At 45.2% G+C, this 25,524-nt stretch overlaps 4 protein-coding genes across 4 annotated transcripts; 2 read left to right on the top strand and 2 right to left on the bottom strand.

The window, feature by feature from the left end:
* The first annotated feature begins 13,812 nt into the window (after positions 1-13,812).
* BT62DRAFT_925683 (uncharacterized protein) lies at positions 13,813-15,377 on the top strand. Its single transcript, XM_043184871.1, has one exon. It carries the CDS (start codon positions 14,050-14,052, stop codon positions 15,211-15,213), a length of 1,164 nt encoding a protein of 387 aa, XP_043046644.1. The 5' UTR covers positions 13,813-14,049; the 3' UTR covers positions 15,214-15,377.
* A 117-nt stretch (positions 15,378-15,494) lies between these two features.
* BT62DRAFT_959451 (MFS general substrate transporter) lies at positions 15,495-17,665 on the bottom strand. The gene is made up of 9 exons (XM_043188507.1): positions 17,415-17,665; positions 17,220-17,358; positions 17,110-17,145; positions 17,015-17,060; positions 16,934-16,957; positions 16,308-16,877; positions 16,014-16,259; positions 15,908-15,956; positions 15,495-15,858 (listed from the first exon to the last, which is right to left on the bottom strand). Exons 1-9 carry the CDS (start codon positions 17,448-17,450, stop codon positions 15,559-15,561), a joined length of 1,446 nt encoding a protein of 481 aa, XP_043046645.1. The 5' UTR covers positions 17,451-17,665; the 3' UTR covers positions 15,495-15,558.
* Positions 17,666-17,728: 63 nt separating this feature from the next.
* BT62DRAFT_999181 (uncharacterized protein) lies at positions 17,729-18,473 on the top strand (the record flags this gene model as incomplete). The annotated part of the gene is made up of 3 exons (XM_043190777.1): positions 17,729-17,782; positions 17,832-18,152; positions 18,198-18,473. 3 exons carry the CDS (start codon positions 17,729-17,731, stop codon positions 18,471-18,473), a joined length of 651 nt encoding a protein of 216 aa, XP_043046646.1.
* A 201-nt stretch (positions 18,474-18,674) lies between these two features.
* BT62DRAFT_959452 (uncharacterized protein) lies at positions 18,675-25,357 on the bottom strand (the record flags this gene model as incomplete). Its single annotated transcript, XM_043188508.1, has 18 exons — positions 24,467-25,357; positions 24,341-24,417; positions 21,669-24,287; positions 21,562-21,615; positions 21,383-21,511; positions 21,165-21,332; positions 20,309-21,036; positions 20,178-20,246; positions 20,061-20,123; positions 19,914-20,003; positions 19,754-19,858; positions 19,616-19,699; positions 19,464-19,562; positions 19,250-19,410; positions 19,039-19,198; positions 18,949-18,988; positions 18,815-18,901; positions 18,675-18,760 (listed from the first exon to the last, which is right to left on the bottom strand). The coding sequence occupies exons 1-18, from the start codon at positions 25,312-25,314 to the stop codon at positions 18,675-18,677; spliced, it is 5,667 nt and encodes a 1,888-aa protein (XP_043046647.1). The 5' UTR covers positions 25,315-25,357.
* Between the last annotated feature and the right edge of the window lie 167 nt (positions 25,358-25,524).

Here is a 25,524-nt window from a genome sequence, read left to right on the forward strand (position 1 = left end):
ACAATGTGAAATATGGATGTGAAATAATAATGGTGAGAATGAAATTCTTAGATACTGGAAAGCAGTGGAATCCAGTGGGTTTTGGTGATTGAGTTTGTAGTTGGATGAGATGACACAGAGGCCAGCAGCATGCACATAACAGTATCCCCCTGTTAGCATTCTTGCCCTCAAGAGTGCAGATTCCAATGGCCAGTGGGGCCACATAGAAGATTGTTGGTGACCATGGGAGTTTTGCAACTTGATCTGATACTGCCACCATTGTCTACTTGAAACTATGTCATTGCTTATGCACTCCTGAGCCTTCAGTGAGGGAACCCACCCCTGATGGCTCTGAAGAGGCCAAAGAATTATTTCATCTGGAACAGCAAACCATAGAGAAAGAATATGCAGAGGCCATAGAGGGCCATTTGAAAGGGCAACAGGAGCAGGAGTGGGAGAAAAAGGTTCAGGCAGACTGTGTGGCCTAGAAGGTATGAAAAAGAGAGTAGAAGAAGGAGTTGGAGAGGAAGAGAGAGGAGGTTCAGCAGGCTATAGAGAAGTGGGTGAAAGAGGCAGAGGAGGCTGCTCAAAAGGAGGCTATAGAGAAGGAGGCTGCAGAGGCTGCAGTGGCATTAGAGGTGCCACAGACAGAGTTGATGATGGAGAGTGGGCTGCAGATGACCCCCACAGAGGCCATCAATTTCTGGCTGCATTAAGTTCTGATAGCATTGACATGCCCTCTCTATGTTCAGGCATGTAAAATTGCAAAAATTGCAAATACATGGACTGCATTCCAGTCTAGTAAGCATGTAACAGAAAATAGGACTAGAGTGCACAGAAACCTAGCTATTATAATGCTAAACTGAAGTAACAATAAGCAGAGTGCATGGTCTAGTAACAGACTAATACCAGAGGGGTTAGACTGCATGTGAGGTCCCAGCACTTGGCCCTAAATGCACCAATACTATTATGAAAGAATATGCTAAAAATAAAAAGACTATGATCAAAATATGATCAGCAATTCTGATCACATTGATTAAAGATGCACAGATATTGATACACTGATGGGACATGCTTTAGAACAGAAAACTGAGAACCAAAGAAAGATATCTGAGTAAATGGGTATTGAACAGAGAAATAGAATGATAATAACAAAGTAATAAGTAGAGAAATATTACCTCAGGAATGAATAGTGTGCATACTGCCCTGAGCCTTGTGTGCATACATATAGTGCCTTAATGCACATAACACAGCAAGGGACTCCACATCATACCGAGAAATGGCACCTTTGGTGAGTCAGATAGAATGACTGATTGGATATAGAGAAGCAGAATATAGCCATTGTGGCTGGCTCCTGGCATGAGAAATAACTCTGGGGGTCTGAGACAGTTTACTGCTGTCAGAGATGTCACTGGGGAAATAAGAAAGCAAGCAGACCTGGTGAGGCCAGCTAGCTGATGTCAGCTAGCAAAAGAACAGTGGGCACAGTCATCCCCCAAAAGAGAATAAGCATGGTGACTGTGATATGTGTGTGAATAATACCTGCAGAATCCAGCATAGAGTCCCACACTTTGAAGATATCATAGTAGGATTGTATTAGTAAGTACCACAGTAGAGTATTTAAATACAGTATTGTATGAGTAGAGCACAAGTTTTTTGACCCCCACAGTTGCAGTGTATTGGGCACAGAAAGCCTTGCACCCTAGCTTTGGATTTGTGTTTGTAACTTCAGATGAGAGAATAAACTTATTATTAAATACTCTTAAGAGAGCTGTGAGAACTAAGTGAGGCATCAAACCTTGTGAAGGACTTAAGCCCAGTTTGATAAGAGGTTTTAGATTGTGCTCTAATCTGAGAATAAGAGAGTGGTGTCTGAAGAGCATCATCTTGAGTTTTTGAGGTATTTGTGACATGTGGCACTACAGGTGGTAGAGGTTCAAACCTTTTGGTCTGTCAGATGGGGTTTTATTGTGTTTGTGTCTCTGGATCATATAGGTTTGAATCCTGTGGGTCTATGATTGGTTTAGAAACTTGTGAACAGAGATCTGTGCTTTTGGTCACTTGTGGACATGTTTGTGATTGGTTTTTGCTTAGAGCATGAAGCCTTGAGTTGTGTATTATGTGTGTTAGGGATTTGAGTTGATCTGAGCTGTGCTTGGAACCATTTGAGAGTTTTGAAGGAGTGTTTCAATATATTGTATCAAGTTGTAGTACTCTTTGTCTTGAGGCCCAGCAACACCAGTTGCCACCTCTTGTTTTAATAAAATGAAAAGCTTTGAGACTTAGAAAGATCTTAGACTGTTGTAAGCATGCTATTGCCATTTGCACACTGTGATCTCATTGAAGAAGACAATTATATTTGTTGATTACTACTTTTATCACATTATAATCCCTCTATAAACTAAGAGTTTTGTGTGTGTGTTGGTGTGAGTGTGGTCAGTGGATAATGCTCTGCTGTATCCATTTTCATCTTGCATGCACTTAAATCCTCTTCAGCATGCTTCAGGCCTGGGTCTAGGCTTTGTTTCAAAAGGGTGACTGATTATATGTTATCAGAATCTGAGAGTGGGGTGGATCAGGAGACTAAGGGGGATGATGAGTTGGAGGAGTCTGAAGGAACCCTGGAGAAGAGAAGGAGAGTGTGAGAGGATAAGAGGAGAGCAGTAGTTCTGGCAGAAAGGGGCTCAAAATAGAAGTTCAAGTCTTAGAGTGTGATGGGTAATAGTGAGGTGGAGATGGAGGCTAGCCTCAAGAAGAGGGCAAAGTTGGATGTTGCAGGGCCAGTGGAGAGCAAGAAGCAATTGAGTGGGAAAAGTAAGTGTCTTATTATTTCTGGTTGGCTTGACTTAATTCTGTTTTCAGAGAGTTGCATGTGCTGCTGTCAAGATGGCACACCCTGTTATGCATGCCCAGTAGCCATAGGCAGACTTGTGCTTAATGCAAGGTTAAGAAGACTGCCTGTTCATTCAACAGGGGCATCACTGCAAGTGAGGTGATCAGCAGCATGGAGGTCTCTGCCAGTCTCTATCAACTTTTGAAGTTAATATGCAAGTTGATGTGTCATGTGGACGAGTTAGCAGATGAGGTAGCAGATGTCTGTGGTACCATAGCAGACCTCCAGGATGATTATAGGTTAGACAATATATCATCTCCCTTGAAGTTATTTTCAGAGTCCAAATTGGAGGCCTGGCAGAAGACTCATCTGATTTTCAAGGATGAGAAGGATCAGGAGATGGAAGATCTTCAGGAGGCAATGCTGAAGAGGCTGGATGAGGATGTGGAGGAATTAAAGAAATGGGAGGAGAGTTTGAGTTCTGATGCAGGCCCATCAGGTTCTGCTTCTCTGTAAAGATTTATATGAAATGTATATAGAAAGATGTCAAATGTTGGTAGTGAAAGCCTCAGCATGAAGGAGTGGGAATCAGGTTGAGCTATAATTTTAAAGAGACCAAGGTATTTCTCTGAGAATTTTCTGATCAGATGGATAGTTTTGATATGTTTGGAACTGAGGTAGACCTTGTCACCCACTGTGAATGAGAGTGCCAGAATCCAATACTTGTCTGCTTGCATTTTGTAGTGAACCTGAGCCTTAGAGATTTCATCTTTTAATACTTGATGGAGTTTGTCAAGGTCAACTGCAAAGTCTCAGACCCAAGTGGAGGTGATGTCCCTTTCAGGATGAACAGTGATGTTAGAGTGGTAACCCTTATTGGTGAAGAATGGGGAAATCCCAGTGGACATGTTAGAGATATTGTTGTAGGCAAACTCAGCAATGAGTAAGAGAGTGTCTCAGTTGTCCTGCTAGTAGGAGCAGTAGATGTGGATATACTGTTCCAGAGTTTGGTTTGCCCATTTGGTTTGTCCATCAGCCTCTGGATGATATCCCAAAGTAAGATGGAGTTTCATGTTAAGGGCAGTGGCTAGGATGCAAGTGAACTGGAAGATGAATTCAGAGCCATGATCAGACATGATATGACTGGATACCTCATATTTGGAGAAGACCTGGATAAGGAAAAGTTGGACAAGCTCTGCAGAGTTAATAGTGTTGTGAGTGGAGATGAAGATGGCTTGCTTGCTAGCTCAGTCCATGACTACTAAGATGGCAGTGAATCCATTGGAGTCTGATAGTTGCTCAATGAAATCTATGGAAATAGAATCCCATGGCTGTTCAGGAACCAGTAGAGGTTTGAGTAACCTATAGGAGCAGTGTCTAGGTGTCTTATTGCACTCACAAACTGTGCAGGACTTGACATAGTGTTAAACATATTCATGCATCTTTGGCCAGGTGTAGTTCCACCAGACTAGTTCTAATGTCTGATTTTGACTAAAGTGATCTGCCAAGATATAGTCATGATTGTTCTGTAATATATGGAGATGGAGATCATTGGAGTCTGGGACATAGATCCACTCTTCAAAGTGAAGGATGTTGGATTCATCAATGGACCACTGAAAGAAAGAGGATTCAGAAGTGGCCTTAGCCTGGCAGAGGCCATTAGAGGACACAGTATCAGAGAATTATGCTTGTTTGATATCAGTGTGGAGTTTGTTGATATTCATAATGGCACTAGCCCATAGGGTGGGGCCTTCAAGATAGATTGCACAGAGTGAAGCAGAAAGTTATTCTTGGGTGAACATAGGTCAGAAATTGTGGGAGTTAATTTGGGCATATTGGCTATCCCCTTTTTTAGGATAGACATTCTATCATCTAGTGAGCACATCTGATTTCCCACCAAGTTTTCCAGAGTGGAACTGGATTACTAGATTGAACTAGAATAGGTATTCAGACCAGCAGACTTGTCAGCAGGTTAGAATCTTGGTGGTGGCAAAGTATTCAAGGTTCTTATGGTCTGTTATGACATCAATGGAGTCTACAGAGTCTTTAAAGTAGTGTCACCAATGTTTGAAGGCTTCAAAAATGGCTAGAAGCTCTTTGTTATAGGTATCATAGTTGAGTTCAGCATTGTAGAGGCTTCAGGAGCAGAAAGCAATGGAGTGAATTTCACCATCTTCAAGATAGATAGAGAGGATAGCTGCAATTGCATAATCAGAGGCATCAGTTTCCACCACTATCTTTTGATCGGAGACCCAGTAGGTAAGAATAGGGGCATGTGTAAAAGCTTGTTTTAACTCATTAAAGGTGGCTACATATTTGTCATCAAATTTCTATAGAGTTCTCTTGCAGATGAGTCATGTAAGAGAAAGAATGATATCGCTATATTCATGTATGAAGCGACAGTAGAAGTTGGCAAAGCTAAGAAAAGATTGAATGTCCTTGACTTTTCATGGCACCAGCTAGTCAATGATAGCCTTGACTTTTTCTTCAGACATGCAAAGTCCTTCAGGAGATAGGATGTAGCCTAGATATTCCATAGAATCCTGGTTGAATTTGCATTTGGAACCTTTGCAGTAGAGTCTATTAGCTCTGAGCCTGTGTAAGACCTTATGAACATGTTTCTGGTGATCTTCTGGATTGTCGAAATATATAAGAATGTCATCAAGGTAGACTACTACTGATATGTCGAGCATGTCAGAGAATATATTGTTCACAAATCATTAGAATGCCACCAAAGCATTTGTGAGGCCAAAAGGCATGATGTGCCATTTGAAGAAACTGTAATGGATCCAGAAGGCTGTCTTCCATTTATCCTCTTTGGCTATGTGAATGAGATGGTAGGCATGTCGCAGGTCAAGCTTGGTGTAGATATGTGCAGAGCAGGCAGAGTCGAGGAGGTCAGAAATGAGGGAGAGAGGGTAGTGATCCTTCTTAGAGATTTTGTTTAGACCATAGCAGTCAATGCAAAGTCAGAGTTCACCAGTCTTCTTTTTGACAAATAGGACTGAGACCTCATGTGAAGAGTGAGACAGAGTAATGAACCCATTGTGCAGGTTATCATCAATAAACTCTCATAGAGCCTTGAGTTCAGATTCTGATAGAGAGTAAATAGGTCCAAGTGGTGAAGATGTGTCTTTCTCAAGGTTGATTTTGAGGTCATACAGCCTGTGTTCAGGTAGCTTTTTGGAGAGAGTATCACTGAAGACATCTGCAAAATCATGGTACTCTACTGGCACTGATGAAAGATCTGCCAGTTCTGCAGATGTGGCTTTGGCTCCAATATTAAACAAAGAAGGCTGCAGTGTGAACTGCTGAGTGCCTTCTTCTGCACTGGCTCAGATAAATGCTACAGTGGATATGATAGAGATCTTTGAGTGTGCTTTCATAGTAAAAGACTCTGAGAGAGGATAGGAATAAATGGGTTCATATGAGAACAGAGCCTGCCAGCTACCTAGAAGGAATTTGGAATGGGATGAAGTCCCAGAGGTTGGACTGATGGAGTCTGGTGGGCACAGAAGTCCCAGAATTGAGCTGGAGGGCTCAGAGAGGGGTGGACTGTTGTCTTGTGGGCATGGAAGACCCAGAGATATGGTAGAGGCTGCAGAATTAGTTGCAGTGGGATTCTAGTCACTTGAGCAGAAAGTGATTCTATTCTCAGTCCAGTCAATCAGTGGATTGTAGCAGGAGAGCCAGTTGTATCCTAGGACAAGGTTGCAAGATGAATCCAGAGGAGTGACATAAAAGTCAATAGGGAAAGTGTCTCTAGACAGAAAACAGATGAGAATGGTTGTGATTTGAGATATATAGCTCCTGACAGAGCCATCAAATAATTGGAGTTGCACACTAGGGATGGCTTTAATGGGAATATTATTAGCAGCTATGTACTTAGTGTCAACAAAGCAGTGGCTAGAACCAGAATCAATAAGAGCAAGAAAATGCAGAATAATATAAGTTAGAGATCTATTGGATTCCATGGTAGTCGGTAATTCTGCTGAAAGTGGAATGTGGAAGGAGTGATTGGAAAGGAATGTTGCATTGAGAGTGATGATCTCCAGTGTGTGAATAGAGTCAACACAACCCTGAACTCACACAGAGGGAACAGGGTTGCTTCCTAGTTTTCTGACTCTGTTGGAGCTGGCTCCTCAAGAGTGATGTCTACTTCAGCTGCATGACTCTTGGCAGTCACCGTGGCCTTTTATTTGTTGCAATCCTCAGTCTTGTGTTTGGCTCCATAGAACATACAGAGGTTGTTCTAGTGCCAGCAGTCTTTTTTCTCCTGGATCAGACAGCCATCTTTGTCTAGCTTATCAGCATAAGGCTTAGCAGTGGTGGATTTTAGTGTAGAGCTGGAGTCTGAGAAATTGGATTCCTTGGATTTGGGATTGGAGGATTGATTGAAGACCTTATTATCCTGGTTTTCATAGGCAATTTCAGTCTTCCAGGTCCAATAACAAGCATCGAGTTCTTGTATGAGAAGGCACATATCTCAGAGGTTGCTCAGCTTCCCATAGTGAGCCATGTCATTCTTGATCCAAGTACAGAGACTATGGTAGAAGGTGTGGCAGAGAGAGTTGTCTCCATACCTGATTTATGAAGCATACTAGTTGAATTAGATCATGTACTTTATGATCCACTCTCTATTGCACATCTGAAGATATTCTAATGCATCTTCAGCATCTCCAATAGCATTGAAGGGGCCAAAGTTGCTATGAAGCTCATCTAAGAAAGCTGCATAGAAGAATTGCCAGACTGGCAGATTCTGCAGATTGAGATTAAAAATGTCTGGTTCAAACCAGTTAAGTGCAGTGCTGGCCAGAAAGAAAATGGCATAGTTGACCTTGCTAGCATCCATTGTGAACATGGTAGATCTATCATTGAAGTTCAACTGAAGAGAGACAATGAAAGCCTTTAGTTTGTGAGAGTTGGAGCCATCAAATGCTTCCAGTTTCTTTACTTTAGTGTGGATAGTAGCTGGCTTGGAGTTATTGAGAGAAGCAGAGACTCTCTATAACAGGTTCATGAATTCTAGGAACATGTTCTGCTGGTTTGGATTGTTGCTTCCTGTAGAGCCATCAGAGCTGCCTGAGCCATTGGAACTGCCTGATCCTCCTGGTCCATCTGGAAAAGAGTTTGGTGGATTACCATCTGATTCTCATCAGATGGGAGTATGAGTGGGGGTGTCTTCACCTCTGCCCTCTGAGTCTGGGCTGTCTGAATTCTCATGCATGTTGCTCAGAGATAAAAAGTCTATCAGAAGGTCAGTTTGGGCACCATACATCAGGCTGGCCCATCAGGCTTTATTAGTTGGGATGCTGGTTGTGTTGAAAGGGTTAAGGAAATTATCATAGTTAGGTTGGCAGGCAGTGAAGCTAGAGTGATTGTAGGTTTTCCTATGAGAAGGTTGTCCTCCACTGAAGGCTGATCTGAAAAGGCCTGGTTGTTCTTTTGATGTGGAGGCCAGGATATCTTCCATAGAAAACATATGGTGGATAGGCTGGGTTTATTTGGGATTGGCTTCTGTGGGTTGAGTAAATATGGTGGACATGATAAAAATTTTTGACTCAAGGGTTTGAGTTTGAATATACTGTTAGGAACATGCCAATCGAGTGGATCTGAGTGTATGCATGGAGACCAGCAGAGTGTGTGGACATCAATGAAGCTATTAGCAATATCACTCTTGAGTCAGAGCTCAGGGATTTGAATGGACAGAATGAAGTTCTATTAGAGAAGTAAGGAGAATCCTTTGGAGTGGAATCCAATGAATGAGTTAGTGAAGAGCTGAAGTGAGTACAAAGTGTAGATGGCTATCTAAGTTGATATTTGAACTGAGTAGTTACAATAGTTATACATGACTTTATATACTAATAGTAGCTAATTCCAAGTTAGGTTCTGTTGGATTCCACTGTCAATATTCACTACTAAGTTTGAGGTCTAGATATTACAATGTGAAATACAGATGTGAAATAATAATAGTGAAAATAAAATTCTTAGATACTGGGAAGTGGCAGAATCTGGCAGGTTTTGGTGATTGGGTTCATAGTTGAATGAGATGACATGGAGGCTGGTGGCATGTGTATAACAGAGCTATCCTACTTATATACTACTCATTCATTGGGATAAATATAATACTACTTATTGTGTCTGTCTGAGTCTTTATGCTCTTTGTCTTTGAGTGTCATTACTGTCTACAAAAGTGTTGTTGTGCATTATCAGCATTGTCATTGCATCAGAGGACAATGATGAACTCAACCTTGTTGTGGTGACTAAGCCAGTCCCATGGTCCTAAGTGCTGGTGTAGATGCCCTGACTAAGCACAGATAGAGGTTAAAGCAAAAGAAAAGTGGAAAAATCATAACAAGCTTGATATCCCTTTATATTAAGATGGACAATATATACCAAATGCCATCTGTCAAGCACCCTCACTGCATTTCTGCTTATTGCTATGCTATGTGAGGGTGAGTATCTACTTGTATTACTTCATATATCTCACTGACTAATATCCTGTGTTGGGATAGCAATCCTGAGTGAGTATGAGAACATACTCAAAGATACGATGCCAGTCAGTGGCAGCTGACTTGGATCATGATCTGGACTCATTTAGTATCTCATAGAAAGATCTTAAAGTAATACAAAATGTATTTAAGTAGAATATTTCTCTCTCAAGAGACTAATAATAATCCTTTGTATATTACTCTGCTCTCTACTTACAACAGGTTATAGGCCTCAGCCATAACTGAACTTATATCGCTACTTACTTTGCACTCTTTCATACTTTATGTACACATGTAGAACTGCATGGATAGCTAGTCCATATATAGAATTGACTCCCTTAAGGGCCCAAAAAATTATCCGACATAGAAAATCAAGATGATCAATATCCTAACCAATTTAGGACTAATTGATTATGCAGATGGAAGCATTCCAGCTCCAGCAGACATGACACTGGTGGCAGATTGAAAGGAGAGTGATAGGAAGGCTCTTTCAACAATAAGATTGCAGATTTCAGATGACCTGCTGGTATATATTGCTGGTTCAAAGACTTCAGCAGAAGCCTGGAAAGCTCTGAAAGATATGTATGAGTCCAGAAGACCCATGGAAATTGTCCTTGTCAGAAGAAAATTCTTCAGAGCTCAGTATAAAGAAGGAGGAAACATAAAAGAGCATATTAGGATCTTGAGGACCTATTAGGAGGAGGACTTCTCTATTACACTACTTACATCACTCTCAGAATCATGGAATTCATTCATCTCATCAGTGGATGCTGCCAACTTGAAAGATTCTTATAAGTTGATTTCTCAAATTCTCTAGAAGGACATCCAATTAAAGGAAAAGACTTCTGATCAGACTATAACACTTGCAGCATATGGCAAGAAGTTCAATTCAAAAGTCACATGTTATAGATGTGAGAAAACTGATCACATCAGGACAAGTTGCCTAAATGGAAAGAAGAATTCTAGAAAGTCATAGAAAGAGAAGGAAAAGGGCCAGACTCAGGCACATGTTGCCAAATTGGACTCAGAAGAAGAAGACTACATATTTTGTGCAACAGACATCGCACTTATCTCACTCTCAGGAGTATCATGGCTAGAGGACTCTGGCACTACCAGACATATAATCAAAAATAGATTATATTTTTCTGACTATGTTGAAACCCCAGGACATGAAGTCATTGGTGTAGGCAAATCTAAAGGCTTAGAAAGGGGAACTGTCAAGATTAAAATGGTTGAAGGAGAAAAGATCACTCCAGTCACACTAAAGGAGTGTATCCACTGTTCTGATGCACTATTCAATCTTATGTCAATAGGGTGCATTACAGATGCTGGATTTGAACTCAAATTCAAAGAGTCCAGAATGGATATTATCTCACCACATAGCAAGATAATCAGCTATGGAGATAAAATATCAAAGCTGTACAGTCTTGACATCATTGTTTCAGAAATAACCCAGGCCCATGCTATAAAATCAGCCTGATCATGACAAAAGCAGCACAAAACATTAGGCCACTTAAACATAGGATCAGTAAAGAGACTATTTAGGAAGAAAATGGTCAAGGGGATAGACATAGATAAGTCAGCCAAGCCTCAGACAGATTGCATAGCCTGCATAAAAGCCAAACATCATATCAAGCTATTTCCACAGAAAGCTAAAAGAGACTATACTGAAATAAGGGAAATGACATTTTCAGATCTATGGGGGCTGGCCTGAACTCAGGGTATCTATAGTAAAAGATATTATATAAGCTTCACAAATAAAAAATCCTGAAGGACAATGCTATATTTTTTGAAGTCAAAGCAAGGTACAGAAATTCAAAAGAAAATCCAGCAGTATCAAAAATACATCAAAGCCTACAAAGGGAAGAATCTGAAGTTTATGAGGATTGACAATAGAAAGGAATATGTCAATAAAGAGGTAAAGAAATATCTCCAGGATAATGGCATACAGTTGAAATTGACTGCAGCATACTCTCTATCTCAAAATAGAGTTGCTGAGAGAATAAATCAGACTCTTGTGGAGCATGCACATGCCATGCTAGAAAAACATCACTTACCAAAGTTTCTATGGCCTGAGGCAGTGACATATGCCACATATTTGAAGAACTGATCACCAACCAGAGCTATCAAGAATGATCTAACCCCAGAAAAAGTGTTTTAGAGCATGAAACCAGATATTTCAGCACTCCAGGAATTTGGAGTAAAGTGCTGGATGTTGCAACAAGATAACAAGAGGTCAAAACTGAACCCAAAGTCAAGGGAATTTATTTTCACAGGTCTTACAGATAAATCCAGAGTCTGGAGATATTATAACCCTCAAATCAGGCAGATTCAGACCTCAAGAAATGTTATATTCCCTAAAAGCAACACTACAGAGCCTATAGACACTGACTATATAGTCTCCTATCCTTTATCACTCAAGAGAGAGTCAGAGAGCAAAGTTGAGCAGACTCCAGATGGAAATGATGGCATTTCAGATGATTCTGTGGATGCTGGAAATGCCAAACCAAAAGGGAAAATAGCCTCTGATATGTCATTGATCAAATTAAAGTTCCCAATATAGCATGGGAAAATGATCAAGCCACATGATAAACTGGCCTAGATTGCATTAAAGACCCAACCGAGTTACCAGACACTTCATAATCCAAGTGTATGAGCTGTGAAAACATCAGAACAACAGTGTACCTCAGAAGAATCATCTTTGGAAGCCATAAATGTTGCAATAGACTATGCATGCATTGAAGAAACTGCAGACAACCTCAGTGATGAGCCATTAAGCCTTGAAGAAGCTAAAACAAGGCCAGACTGGCATCATTGGAAGAAAGCAATGAATGAAGAATACAATCTATTGACTTTCCTAGGCACATAGCAGCTGAAAGAATTACCCAAAGACAAATCACTTGTAGATTGCAAGTGGACTTATAGATTGAAAAGAGATAGTGATGGGAAAATCACCAGGTACAAGGCCAGACTTGTTGCAAAAGGATTTTCACAGGTACCTGGCATTGATTTCTTCGAGACATATACACCAGTTGTCAGGCTGAACACATTCCACCTACTCATGGCAATTGCTGCTCAAAGAAACTTAATCATTCATGGAATGGATGTTGTTGGAGCTTACTTAAATGGTAAACTCAATGAATCCATTTATATGGCACAGCCATCTGAATATTCAGATGAGAGTGAAAAAGTGGCACACCTCAAATTAATGTTGTACAGACTCAAGCAATCTGGCTGAGTTTGGAATGACAAATTAAATGCTACATTTTTGGGACTTGGATACATCAGATTGATCAGTGATCAATGTGTGTACATCAGACAAATGAGTTCTAGTCCCATAATCATAGCTGTACATGTCAACGACATGACATTACTTGCCCCAGATGATGAAACCATGTCTAAAATGAAAGAAGAGCTTAAGAAGAAGCTAAATGTCACAGACATGGAGGAGATTCAATATATATTGGGCATGAAGATAGATAGAAATTAAGACAAGAGCACTATCACTCTATCCCAGAAGGCATATATTCCCAAAGTACTTGAGCAAATAAGCATGAATGACTGCAAACCAGTCAAAATGCCTATGGACCCAAATGTATGGCTAGAGAAAATTCTGACAGAAGACCCACAAGGTGTTGACACAGCCACCAGGCAATATTACCATACTGGTGTCAGATCACTAATGTATGTGGCCAATGGATCCCAGCCCAACATTGCACATGCTGTCACCAAATTAAGCAAGTATGTGCAGAATCCAGCTGCTGAGTATGTCACAGCCTTGAAGTGAGTTTTCCATTATCTGAAGGGAACTCTAGACTTTGGAATCACATATGGAGGGACTATGGATGAGCTGATACCTTATTCAGACTCAGACTGGAGAGAAGACAGAACAGATAGAAGATCAACATCTGGTTATGTCTGTATCTATGCAAGGGGAGCTGTTACTTGAAGTTCAAAGAAACAGCCCACCATAGCCTTATCCACTATGGAAGCAGAATATATGGCCCTCACATACACAACCCAGGAAGTAATTTGGCTATGAGCACTCTTAACCGAATTAGGATTGCCACCTTACAAAGCAACAACTATTTTTGTTGACAATCAATCAGCAATCAAATTCGCCGAGAACCCTATATTCCATACACGATCGAAGCATATAGACATATGGCACCACTTCGTTCATGAGCGCATGGCTTCAAACAAAGTCAAAGTTCAGCACTGCGCATCAGAAGAGAACTTAGCAGATATATTCACTAAAGGCCTACCAAGACCATTACATGAGTATCTATCTGCAGGTATTCTAGGAACTCGGAATTGAGGGGGAGTGTTGGGATAGCAATCCCGAGCGAGTACGAGAATGTACTCAAAGATATGATGCCAGTCAGTGGCAGCTGACTTGGATCGTGATCTGGACTCATTTAGTATCTCGTAGAAAGATCTCGAAGTAATACAAAATGTATTTAAGTAGAACGTTTCTCTCTCGAGAGGCTAATAATAATCCTCTGTACATTACTCTGCTCTCTACTTACAACATCCTGTAGTCTATGTTATATCTAACAGTGTATTCTAGGTACAGTGATCAACCACCACATTTCCGCTTATCGCAATGCTATGTGAGGTTTACGTTATATCTAACGGTGTATTCTACTAGGTCCTACAAGCGCGCGTCACTTTCTTAGACGCCGTGCTTTCTTCGTGTGGGCAGATATAAGGCGAGCTCTTAATCATGCGGTCCCGTTTGGAGAGATGTTTTATCATACCCTTGCATTGCTCCTGACTTCCTTCAGCGTCGCCTTTTACCTGCGGGTCAAACGACCTATTCAGCATTCCACTATACCATCCATACACTCTCTGTTGAAGCCCCCTAATGTACCTTTGGGTTCACTGTTGCACGCTCGAGCCAGCCCCAACCAGCGCCTTGTCAGAGCGTTCGCCCTCACCAACACTTTCGTCAAGGAAGACGAATTTTCTCATACGCAATTCCGAAAGGGGGCTCAAGGTCTTCTTGCCAAGGCTAACGACTGGCATCGTTTCAAACGAATTGCAGATCACGCAGTCCTGTCGTCTCTCCCGTCTACATCTACTGTCGCTCGTGTTGACACATTCGTACAGGCAGTGACGTTGCGGGTCATCCTAGTAGGTTTGCTGGGCACTGAAGACTCGGAGGACGCCACTTTGCCTTCATCTTCCATCGAGACCGTCTCGTCTTTGATCACAAAGCTATGGGCGCTATCCAAACACCCTGAGCCTATTGATCCTACCCTCCTCCCCCTTCTAAACCAACATCTACGTACACTAGTACCAGATACCAACGCTTATCCCAACCCCCTCGATTTCGTTATACCTGCCTGGGAAACGATGTGGCGAGTCGTCGCCACTACGTTTGCACATGTTTACAAGAATGATCGATTTAGACGCACGCTTGAGGAGCTACATGCGAACCCCAGTATACCCCAGTTCCGCTTGCATGACCGTGACGCAAGTGCGGAGGATATCATCATCGAAGCGATGCGACTACATCCCCCATCCAAACACATCTCACGTTTGATTTCGTTTCTGCCCTCATTCTTACCACGCTGGCGCTCCTTTGAGACGCTTCACGTCGCGGACATTTTGGCAGCGCATTTCTCTCCGGCCATTTGGGGACCTTCTGTTGAGACGTTTGATCCTTCCCGCCATACAACGCGTACGCCTAAGCGGGAAGAAGGGTTCCTGGCCTTTGGCTATGGACGGTTGCAGTGCGTGGCAAAGAATTGGGCGCCGATGGCTGCTGCCACTATTCTTTCATCCATCCTTGCTGGCATTGATGGGAGTTACAGGGTGGAAGAAGGGGGAAGTATCGGAGGACGAGATGGGTGGGAAGGATGGGAGATCGGGGAGCTGAACACCGTTCCTTGCTATGATAGCTAAATCAAGTTTCAATTGTTTGTTGTTGTACTCAAGCTTTTCTATATTATCTTAGGAACTTGGCCCCTGGCTTCGCTGGTTAATTATTTGTAACCCCATGTACCATCCTTTTCGAAATACTAAATGAATAAAACGAACTTTGCAACCTCTGGTGCATTGGAGCCCTATAATTTGTCTGTATCATCTGCAGAGTGGGAGAAAAGAAATCATAATAGTAGCATCAGCTGGCTTGACGTTCAATCACTAAGGCAGAGATCAAAAGGGATAAAATCCGAGTTTTTAGAGGCCGCCCGAACCGGGGTCAGGGATAAAATCTATACCATTTCTACAGGTTTTTCGAGGCTCACATCAGTTCCCTATCTCGCTTTCCTTCTCACCCATCTCACGCGATCTGCTATCGGTTCCCATTTCGATATCCTGTTTATCCTCTTCTCGTATTTCTTTTGCTGGTTCCACAACATTCTTTCTCGCCTCCCAGCCTCCTTGGTACCCAAACCATGTCTTGTTTCCGCAGTGTGGCCCACGCAACATAAGTATAAAAAGCATCCAGCCGCAGAATGCCATCGAAAGAGCACCACCCGCACGCCACCCGTACTGCACAAACACTTTTGTGCCAACGGATGAACCCATCACCTGACCAATGAATAACTTGGAAGGATAAGAATATGCACGTTCTGGGATGCAGAGGTGTACATACAGAAAGAATATACACGGCGTTGAGACGCGCACGAGCCTCAGGATTAATGCTACGGACATGAATTGGTAAGTTAATGATAAACGGAAACCATACGTTAAACACGGACCTGTAAATCCGCGTCGCAAGAGAAACTTCCAGCATTTGCCGAAAAGTATCGATCCCGATGGTAGTGATGATAACAGCACCGATGGAAATGCCACCAGCGCCCGTTTGTACGGCTTGAGAGCACAGCATCATGAAAATGCCAATCAGAGAAGCGTACCATGGGACCAAATGATCGATAGCTCTGCCGAGTATCGGTCCCATTGCCACAGCAAACATGCCTATAAGCCCAAAGAGCCCTATCACCAAACTGAATAATAGATTGAACATCTGCCTAGGATAGAGAGATAGAACTTACGTGGAATAATTATACGGATCCCCACCGAGGAGAAAGGTAAGCGTAACCCAGAAATTGGTGAACGATGCACTCGACCCGATGCTGATGAGACACGCTTGGATGAGGAGCGGCTCTGTCACAGCGAACTTGGCCATTGTCTGAAGGATATGCCAGTATGTCAAATGAGCGTTCTTCGCGGGAAAGTCCGGTACGACGAAGTAGCTTCCGAGGACAAGGAAGTACTGAAGTCCTATGGCGAGGTAGTAAACGACGCGCCATGAGGTGAACTCTCCTATGACTCCTGAGAGAACTCGTGCGAGGAGGATACCGAGGAGCAGTCCGGCAAGAACGATGGATAGAGCGGAGGCGCGACGTTGTGGCGGTGCAAGGTCAACTGCGAGGGGCATTAAGACTTGGGGGACGACGGTCACGGCACCGACGAGGAAGGACAGTGCCTCGAAGACGGCGAGGCTGGATGTTACTGATAAACCGATGGTAAGAGACGCGGAGACCGTTATGAGTATTAGGACAAGTTGTCGGCGGCGGACCAAATCACCGAGAGGTGTTATTAAGATAAGCCCAGTAGCATATCTGTGATCGACCGTAGGTTCATCTAGCTTCATGAGAAAAAAAATTAAATGTCCCACCCTGCTTGTAAGAGCGTCGGTATCCTATAGTGTTACAGGTTTTAGGTCCGGAGACAGAAACGTTGTAGGCATACAGCTCACCTAGAGACTTCCTCGTAAGTAACATCAAAATCTTTCGATAATTCGACTGCATGTGACGGTTAGTGAGACCATCGTCGGTTAAAAATGAAGCTTACTGAGCAACGGTTGGCAGTAGTATAGGTTCGCAACCGCTGATAGAGGTATTCCAATAAGTCAGTACAAAAATCCAAGGCATTGGCAGTTCCCGTTTTGAGAGCTGACATACTGAACGTGCTTATGGCCCCGAATGCGATATTCATAGCCAGTGAAAAATTAAAAGGTTTTCCTGGGTCATATCGCAAACTACGAGGGACAGGTATTATTCCAAAGTCTTTTGCGTTTGTAAGCGTGACCGTATCATTGACCTAATACATTGTCAGTTTGGTGCCAATCCATACAGCCGGGGAACCTAAGCACGTACACCACCTCGAGCTTCTTGTTCCTTTATGTTCGCCATCTATATTCTGCGTGCAATCTTGTGGTGGTAAACTGTAAGAATAAGTCTCATGATGCTACCGGTCCGAGGCTGATAGTTATTCCGCTTATTCCGACATTACCTGTCACTCTGCTCGCGAGCAATTGGCACCGATATGTCATAATACTTTACGCTGAGCACGCAAGAGTGTATCAACGGAATTTCAAGGCAAAAAGGAAAGACGTACTCAACGTTGAATGGGATCACAAAACAGGTAATGCTGTTGCCATTCATGTATACGTCGCCAAGCGATGCCAAACATGCCTGACGACTCTCCTCCGCCAACATCAGAAAAATGGATTTCTATCTCTCTTGTCAGTGACAAAGAAAAATAAATTGTCACTATTTTAACCAGCCAAATAGGTTGCAGGAACAGTGCTCACCCTCGCCATTCCATGGACACTGCTATCCCTGCGGAAAAGAATGCGTTCTAGTGCTCTGGCAAAGGCTCCTCCGCGTAGAACAGGAACTGCTACATTCAAGATCCAACCAATAACGGAGGCCAAGCCGGTAGTCTCTCCTGCGTCTGGGTGGCGTCTTTCTCCCAAAGAAAAGGATGTACCGGTCGACGGTGCTCAGCGAGCACTCTACACTGTAGGAGCCTTCGGAATATCCACGGCTCTCGTTGGTATTGGCGCGCTGGGTACTGTGTGGAGCGCTCAGATTCTGCTGGGTGTTGATACGGTACGAATATCCCTTCACCAGCACCGTTTTTAATGGCGTATCCAGGTGGATGAGTTTTCTACAATGATGCAAACTTTCGTAGCTACAAAGCTAGCCCCGCTGTCGTCCCGCATCCACAGCTTCCATAAACCTGAACTCGACGACGGTGTGCCTGCGGACCCGCAGTGGAAATGGGATGATGCTGAGAAGCGGTTACAGGAAATCTATGACAAGCAGGGAGGTTTTGCTTGGGCAGAGGCTGCTCTTCGGGAGGCCGAGATTGAAGCCAAACTCGAAAGGGAAAAACGGAGGGAAATGCAGGAGAAGGCCAGTCGGCAGTAGCATGTCGATGTAAGAGGCATTTCGTGGTCGTATACAAGTCCAAAATTCAGATTGAGTACCTCAATCGTCGCGACTAGAGCGCTGTTGATTAATTCTCGGCGTAAAGGAAATGAAAGTCTGGTATGTACAGGTAGTAGTTTTAAAAGTCCATTCCAAATGTCCCGGTTGAAAGTAGTAGATGGCTGTATGTAATGCAGGTCCTCAACGTGCCTTGCTAATTCTACGAGACGCCCTTTTCTCCGCTTCAAGGCATTTTTGGCTAGCCGATTCTATCGCCTGCATCCACACTGTAAAAAAAGGAGGTCAGGTGGCGGTAGTTTGTCATATGAACACAAACACACATTGGCATTCGCGAACTGATGACGCTCGAAGTCCAACTGCTTCCCCGCCTCGCGGATATGGCAATGTGATTTGGAAACACAAATCATCTAAAAAAAATTATGAGCATGCGTCTCAGCATAAGAAGAGTAGTCACCGTTTCCATCTTTCAGGCGCACTTCCGATAGAGAGATAGGCTACATTCGACGGTTAGATATCATCCAGGGAGTCACATCCGGGCACTGACCATCCGATACAAGTTTTTTGCCGTCGCATCAGTCAATACCAATGTATCACTACACAGAAACGCATGCAACCTCCGCCCGCTTTTGGCTTTACACAGGATCCCGTCCTTTAATAGTATTCGAGCACCCATATAGCGAGTGGGGGCAGTCAAATCTAGCCGACTACTCACAATCGTCAATGACCAAAAAGGGAGGAAGAGAAAATGATTTTACCCTTGGCCAATCCACAAGTGCTGGGAAATCTCTTTAAGCACTTCACGGCCCTCCTGCTCACGAATAGTCTCATTGATGTGAGCTAGAATCCTTTCCGCAGCCCTTAAAGATTCGACGATTGCCGTTTGCTCATCTCCACCAGGCTCCGTGTAACGGAGGATCTACAGGGTTATATAATTTGCTACATCTTATAGGCAAAAGAAATAAAACCTACTTGCTTAACAAGAAGCGGATACCGTGTTATCCGTTGCATGGGTATGAGCAAATAGCTCGACAGGTCGAGGTTGCGAGCTGCAGGATCGTCTCGAAGCCGCTATGAATACACTCAGTCTCACTATACGCGACGTTTAAACGACCAGTCCCCACCTGCAACTGCGAAGCCAGGTCAGGCCTTGAACCGCGCAATGACTGCAACACTTTGATGGCATTCGATTGATTGACGCAGTATTCCTAAGAGCAGATCTTAGGGTGTTCATAATAGGACAATATCGAAACCCCGCCTACCATGTACACAGCCATCTTCGACATGTAACTCTGCAAAACGTCTCCTATTTTATCGATGTACAACCGACAATCTTTCTGACGCTCCTCCAGAGCACTCATGAATATCTAAGAGAAGATCAGTCTTTTCTTAATCAGGAAGAATGGATGGCTCAAGACCGACCGTGTTGATTATCAAAATGTCTTCCACGTTTGCAAAAACTACCGTTATTGCTTTCATATCCAGAAGCGATAACATATTTGAGTAGAAGTGCTGCGAAGAGGAGTTTTGGTTTCAGCAGCCGTTGATCGTACACTCAAATACTCGTACCTCGACGACGAGTTGCAGATCATGTACATATGCAGTCTCTGTCGCAATGAGCTCGAATATAGCCTTTGAAAACACCGTAAGCGCAAGACAGAATGAATACAATAATGTCCAACTCACCTCTTGTCGGCGTCGTTCTCTCGATGGAATCCCCTCAAGTGCGGATTTATCAACGAGACTGGCCCATGACTGCAAACGAAACCGTGAATCAAAACGCAGCCAGGCCAGGAAACCTCAGAGAAGATACGCACACTTCCAAACGCCGGACTAGCAGACCTGCTGATTTCACTGTCGGGGGAGTTGAGTATCGGAGCTGATATCACCAAACGCCTTTCCGCCTCCACAGATGTCTTACGTCCCAAAAAGTGCATGATGCTGGAGTATCGACTCTCCCCTTCTCTCGAGGGTATCTGCGAGATGGTGGAGAGCGTGGGCGAACTCGGAGGAGGACCTGAATCTACGGAAGCTACCGACATCCTATTAGCATTAGCGTGAGTGTCCCGAAATGTCTCGTATCTGTCGAACGCATCATTGAGATGCGCCGACGTCTCTGATTCGGTAGGTGGGACGGGAGGAAGGGGAAGATCCTTCAGCGAAGAGATCGACGTGCCAACAGACGAACGTTCAGGAGCAAGAGGTGGTGTCCTACGTTTTCTAGACTTTGGTAGACGAGGAGGTCTCGGAGGAGGTTTCACATCCTGCTTGACAATGAGACCAGCGGCTTCAAGGACCAACTGTCGTTCGTGTTCACGGGCTTCGCGTTCATTCTTGGTTTCAGGATAGGTATCCTCCTTGTCACTTTCGTCGAACGACAAGTAGCTGGAGGTATCGGTATCGATATCGGCGTCAGTGTTGTTGCCACTCGTATCCGTGCCAAGATCATCGGCAGAATCTAGTTTTGGCTGACTGACTTTCACTTCAACTGGGCTTTGAACGGCCGCAATGTCGGAGACCGGTGCCACCAGAGTACGATCAGGATCTATATTGAATTCCATTCCGAAGCAAGTTATAATTGACGAGTACATGTAAGAAGAAACAAAAAAGGAGATTCAGCCTGTTTGCCAAGGGTAAACAGAAGAGCTGGGGGAGGGGGATAAATTTACTGACCATCAGCAACCTCTAGGTAATCAGCGGGTGCGAGGAACACCGTGCCGTCTTGTTCCACCTTCCACCATACGTCTTCACTGTCATCGACAACAATAACTGCGTCTCCTTCAGAAAAGGATAGCTCATCGGAGCCATTGCCTGTATACGTGTATAAAGCTTTGGCATTGACTGAAAGAACACGTCAAATACATGCGGGGGTAATCAGCGAAACGACTCACCAGACTTCGTCGGCTCGACGTAGGTTCGAGGGAACAGACCTGACTTCCCAGTGGCCACGGCGGTGCCGAACCACCAGTCACCATTAGTTTTTGAAGGATTAGCCTTCAATATAATATTTTCGTCGAAACCTGAAAAGATAATAAGACTCAAATATCTGCCGTTTGTGGAATGAATTCACTTAAATCATCTGGGCCATCAGCAACGTATGCATACAGTGTTCGAACACGAAGCTCTGGAATGGCGTAAGTCAAGAATAATACATCCCAAATGAACACGAAGTCAAACCCTGGGACCTGTCAATATCTGCCAGCGGATCATCTACTTGGATAATAGGCACGGGAGTGGGAGGTGCCTGTTCTGCCTCATCTTCTTCGCGTGTCGAAGGAAGGGGTTCGATCGGGTTTCCTGCCTCAGTCGCAAGGTCGGCATACCAATCGACGGACTGCCGGTTAGACTGACTCGATAGCACCTCAGAATCCATAGGAGTAGACCTAGGTATAGCGACAGGAGGGAGACTCTCAGTACGAGGCGGAGACGGGGCTCGTACAGCTGTGTTGATGTGTAAAGGGGGAGCAGAATCACCGATGACTTTACCAGCAACTGGTGGTCCACTCTTGTCCACTGTCGTCGTCGCTCGAAGTTTCATTCCACCTTGGATGGAGCGCATGAGGGCGCTGACATCACTTGGACTAGAGGAAGTAGCAGCAGGCACAGGAGGAGGAGCTGCTGGCGCAGCTGGTGGTGCCGGGGGAGGCGGTGGACCTGGAGGTGGAGGTGGAGGTGGAGATGTAACAACGCCTCTATCAGGAGCCGGAGATGACGGAGACGATGCTGGACCTGAACCAGGGCTAGGCGCCGTCGATTGTGGCCTAGGAAGCAAGCTTCCGAACAATTTAGTGGCGATATCGTTCCTGGCGCTGCGGGACTTGGTAAATTCGTCATCACTACTGTCGTCGTCGCTATCCGAGTGCTCCTTGATGACGTCCCAGTCATCGCCAATAGAAGAAGTACTTGGGGGAGCAGTATTATAAGGTGTTTTGACTGGGGCCGGACCAGGACTTCTGGGAGAGCGGACTGCAGGCGGCGGCGTCGGGACCGCCACTGGAGGACTGATAGGAGTGGGAGGCTGGCCCCAAGGGTTGCTACCAGCTGCTGTCGTCACCGTGGGGGTGGCTACAGCGGCACCTCCTCCTTTGATGAGACGACTGAAAGGATTAGTATCGGGCTTTTCAGCAGGAGGAGTTGGCACTGCAGGAGTAGAAGGAACAGAGGGGGCCACGACAGGCGGCAAAACAACGGGAGGAGCAGGCACAGAAGGAGCAGGAGGCGGTATCTTGACGACTGGTGACGGTGCAGGTTTACTCTTGAAGGCTTGAAGTTTCGCTTGATATCTCTCCTCTTCCAGTCGGGCTTCTTCCTCCTGCTGCTCAAGCTGTCTCAGTCTCGCAGCACGCGCCTCGCGCTGCTTCTTGATGGCCTCTTCGCGAGCACGGAATGCTTCCTCTTCTGGATCAACCTCAGGTGCTGCAGGCGGGGGAGGCGGTACGGGGACAGGGGGCACAATTACTGGAGCAGACGGACGAGCAGCTGGAGCTCGTGGTGGAGGCGGGGCTGGGGCACTACCTCTGGGTTTAGGTGCCGGTGGGGGTGCTTTAGCACGCGTAGGTGGCGGGGGAGGAGCCTTGGCGGCGGGAGGAGCGACAACAGGAGGCGCAGAAGCTTCTTCCTTCAATACCTTTTCGCGCTCAAGACGCTCCCTACGCAACTTTTCTCTTTCTTCCGCTTCCTTCTCCGCAGCTCGGGCCTTCTCTTCGGCTTCCTTCTTCTCTTGTTGTAGTCGGTCTTCCACAGTGGTATCAATCGCAGCAAGAGACGGAGTTGCAACAAGACCTAAAGCTGCCTTACGCGCTTCGATACGACGTTGAGCCTCAGCACGAGCGAAGGCTTGGCGCTCCTCCGCAGTCATGTTCTTCTTCGCTGGAGCAGGCGATGGTGACGGTCTGGCGGCCAGGGGAGGGCTGGTGACCGTCACAGACGGCGTAGCAGGAGAAGGAGCACGAGGAGCGGCAGGAGTGCGAGGGCGATCATACTCCCTATCCCTTCTGTCGCGAGGCGAGGGTGTCCGACGCCGATAATCATCTTCGTAATCACGCCTATACGAGCCACGGGAGTACGGACGATCACGGTCATCGTCATACCTCCGAGGCGAGGAATACGAATCATCTTTATCGTCGTATCGGCCAAAGGTGCGATTCGCATCGTCCCGATCCCGCGCCCATTGTCGTTTCTCTCTCTCCTTACGCTCGTCCCTTGCCTTGATCTTCCTTTCGACTTCCGGTACTCTCTCATGCATTAACGATAACAATTCCCTTTCCAGTCTTCTCCTTTCTTCATCTTTAGCAGCGGACCTTGGTCCGCGTGAAACGTAATCGAGATCATCGCCTACCCTCTTAACACGATATTTTAGATCCTCCATTTCCCTGTCCAGAGCCTCATCTTCTGCCGTCCTGGCCGAATCAGCTTCTGCAGCACGATCTAGCATCTGTGCTGTGTTTGCGAGCATGTTCTTTACATCCGCAAGGTCAGCCGATGGACCAGTGTCATTTCGTGATCTAACGTTATCACGATTTATGTGACGACTGCGTGGGTGATAAACGTCACCCGGAGACTCGTTGTCTGAATGTCTGTAGATTGTTGCGTCTCTACCAGAATCAAGGGCAGAAGACCCGGTAAACGAGCGGTCCTTCAGCCGAGATACAGGCGAGTCAATGTTGGAAGGAGACCGTGACCGAGTCTCACTTTTGAGCACTCCCTTGAGGAAATCGACAGAACTATCGAGATCACGATGGGAGGGCGGGACAAGTTCACGAGGAAGTTCTTCAGGTATTTCGTTCCCATTTAGCCCTACGTCAAGTAGATCAGTAACACGACTGCGGCAATGACGATTGCAGACGTACTTCGATAGATGAGACCCATCGCAACATGAAATTCTGCTTTATTCAGCTTTCCACGATCGTCAACATCGGCCAGGGTCCTGAATACATACATAAGTCCGGAATAGCGTCACAGCAATATTCACTCACCATATTCGGGCAAGATCATCCTTCGAAAGCCCGCTCTGCCCAAATACATCCAACGCGGTCTGTCCACTAATGAAGCCATCACTATGCGTATCCCAAGCCCGGAAGATATTGTCGTAATTCTTCTTTTCTTGCTTTGACAGCGCCCACGGGACTCGGGGGGCGGCGGTGCCTTTGACCTCTTGATTGTGCTGCTGGAACGACTGCTGCAAGGATAGACCTCCTGGAAGTAGCTGTGACGGTAGCTGAGGGGCACCACCGGCGCTATACGGAGAAGCTGCATTCACTGGCAAGAACGTAGTAGACATCATTTGCAAGCGGGGATCCATGTATCCTGTGACCTGCGGTACTAGTGGACGCGCAGCGGGGAAGCTGGTCTGCTGGGGTTGGATGGCAGACAAGCCAGGTCCTCCTAGTCCAGGCGATGGACTCAGGAAGCCACTAGTTGGCTGCTGCTGTGGCTGGAGAAAGCTGCTCTGATTCTGCTGATACTGTGCGGGTATGGGCGGAACGGGTGGTGGTGGTGGAGCTGGTCGATGAGCTGGCGATAAATTGCTTCCTGGCCCAGGAAAACCTGTCGGCTGAGCCTGTAAAAGACCATTGCCAGCAAAGCCCGTCTGCTGGGGCTGCATACCAGAATATCCCGTCCTCTGTGGCAGCAAGCTGCCTCCTTGTAGTCCATACCCTGGCTGGAACTGAGACGGCGGTTGCTGGAACTGCGGGTTTTGCTGAAACTGCTGTAGGTTAGGCTGCTGGAATTGCGGGTTCTGCTGGAACTGAGGATTTGGAGGCTGATATCCAGTCTGCATGGGATACTGGAATCCCGGCTGACCTTGGCCCCATTGCGCCATTGCGGAGGAAGGGAAAGGTGAAGACACAAAGTGCACAGCGCGCGGCGGTGTTTGTCACGTTCCGTGACACGGTCACCCAATTTCCAAAAATCTGACTTCTTCCATTTCTGCGCTTCATCGACGGCTGTATCACATATGGCTCGCTAAATTTCTTTAGATATGCATCTTGAAGTTTTTTTTTGTGAACCGTCGGCTTCAATCTCTCATAAA

This window comes from Guyanagaster necrorhizus (genome assembly GCF_019112545.1).
Source record: "Guyanagaster necrorhizus MCA 3950 unplaced genomic scaffold BT62scaffold_1, whole genome shotgun sequence".
NCBI classification, from domain to species: domain Eukaryota; kingdom Fungi; phylum Basidiomycota; class Agaricomycetes; order Agaricales; family Physalacriaceae; genus Guyanagaster; species Guyanagaster necrorhizus.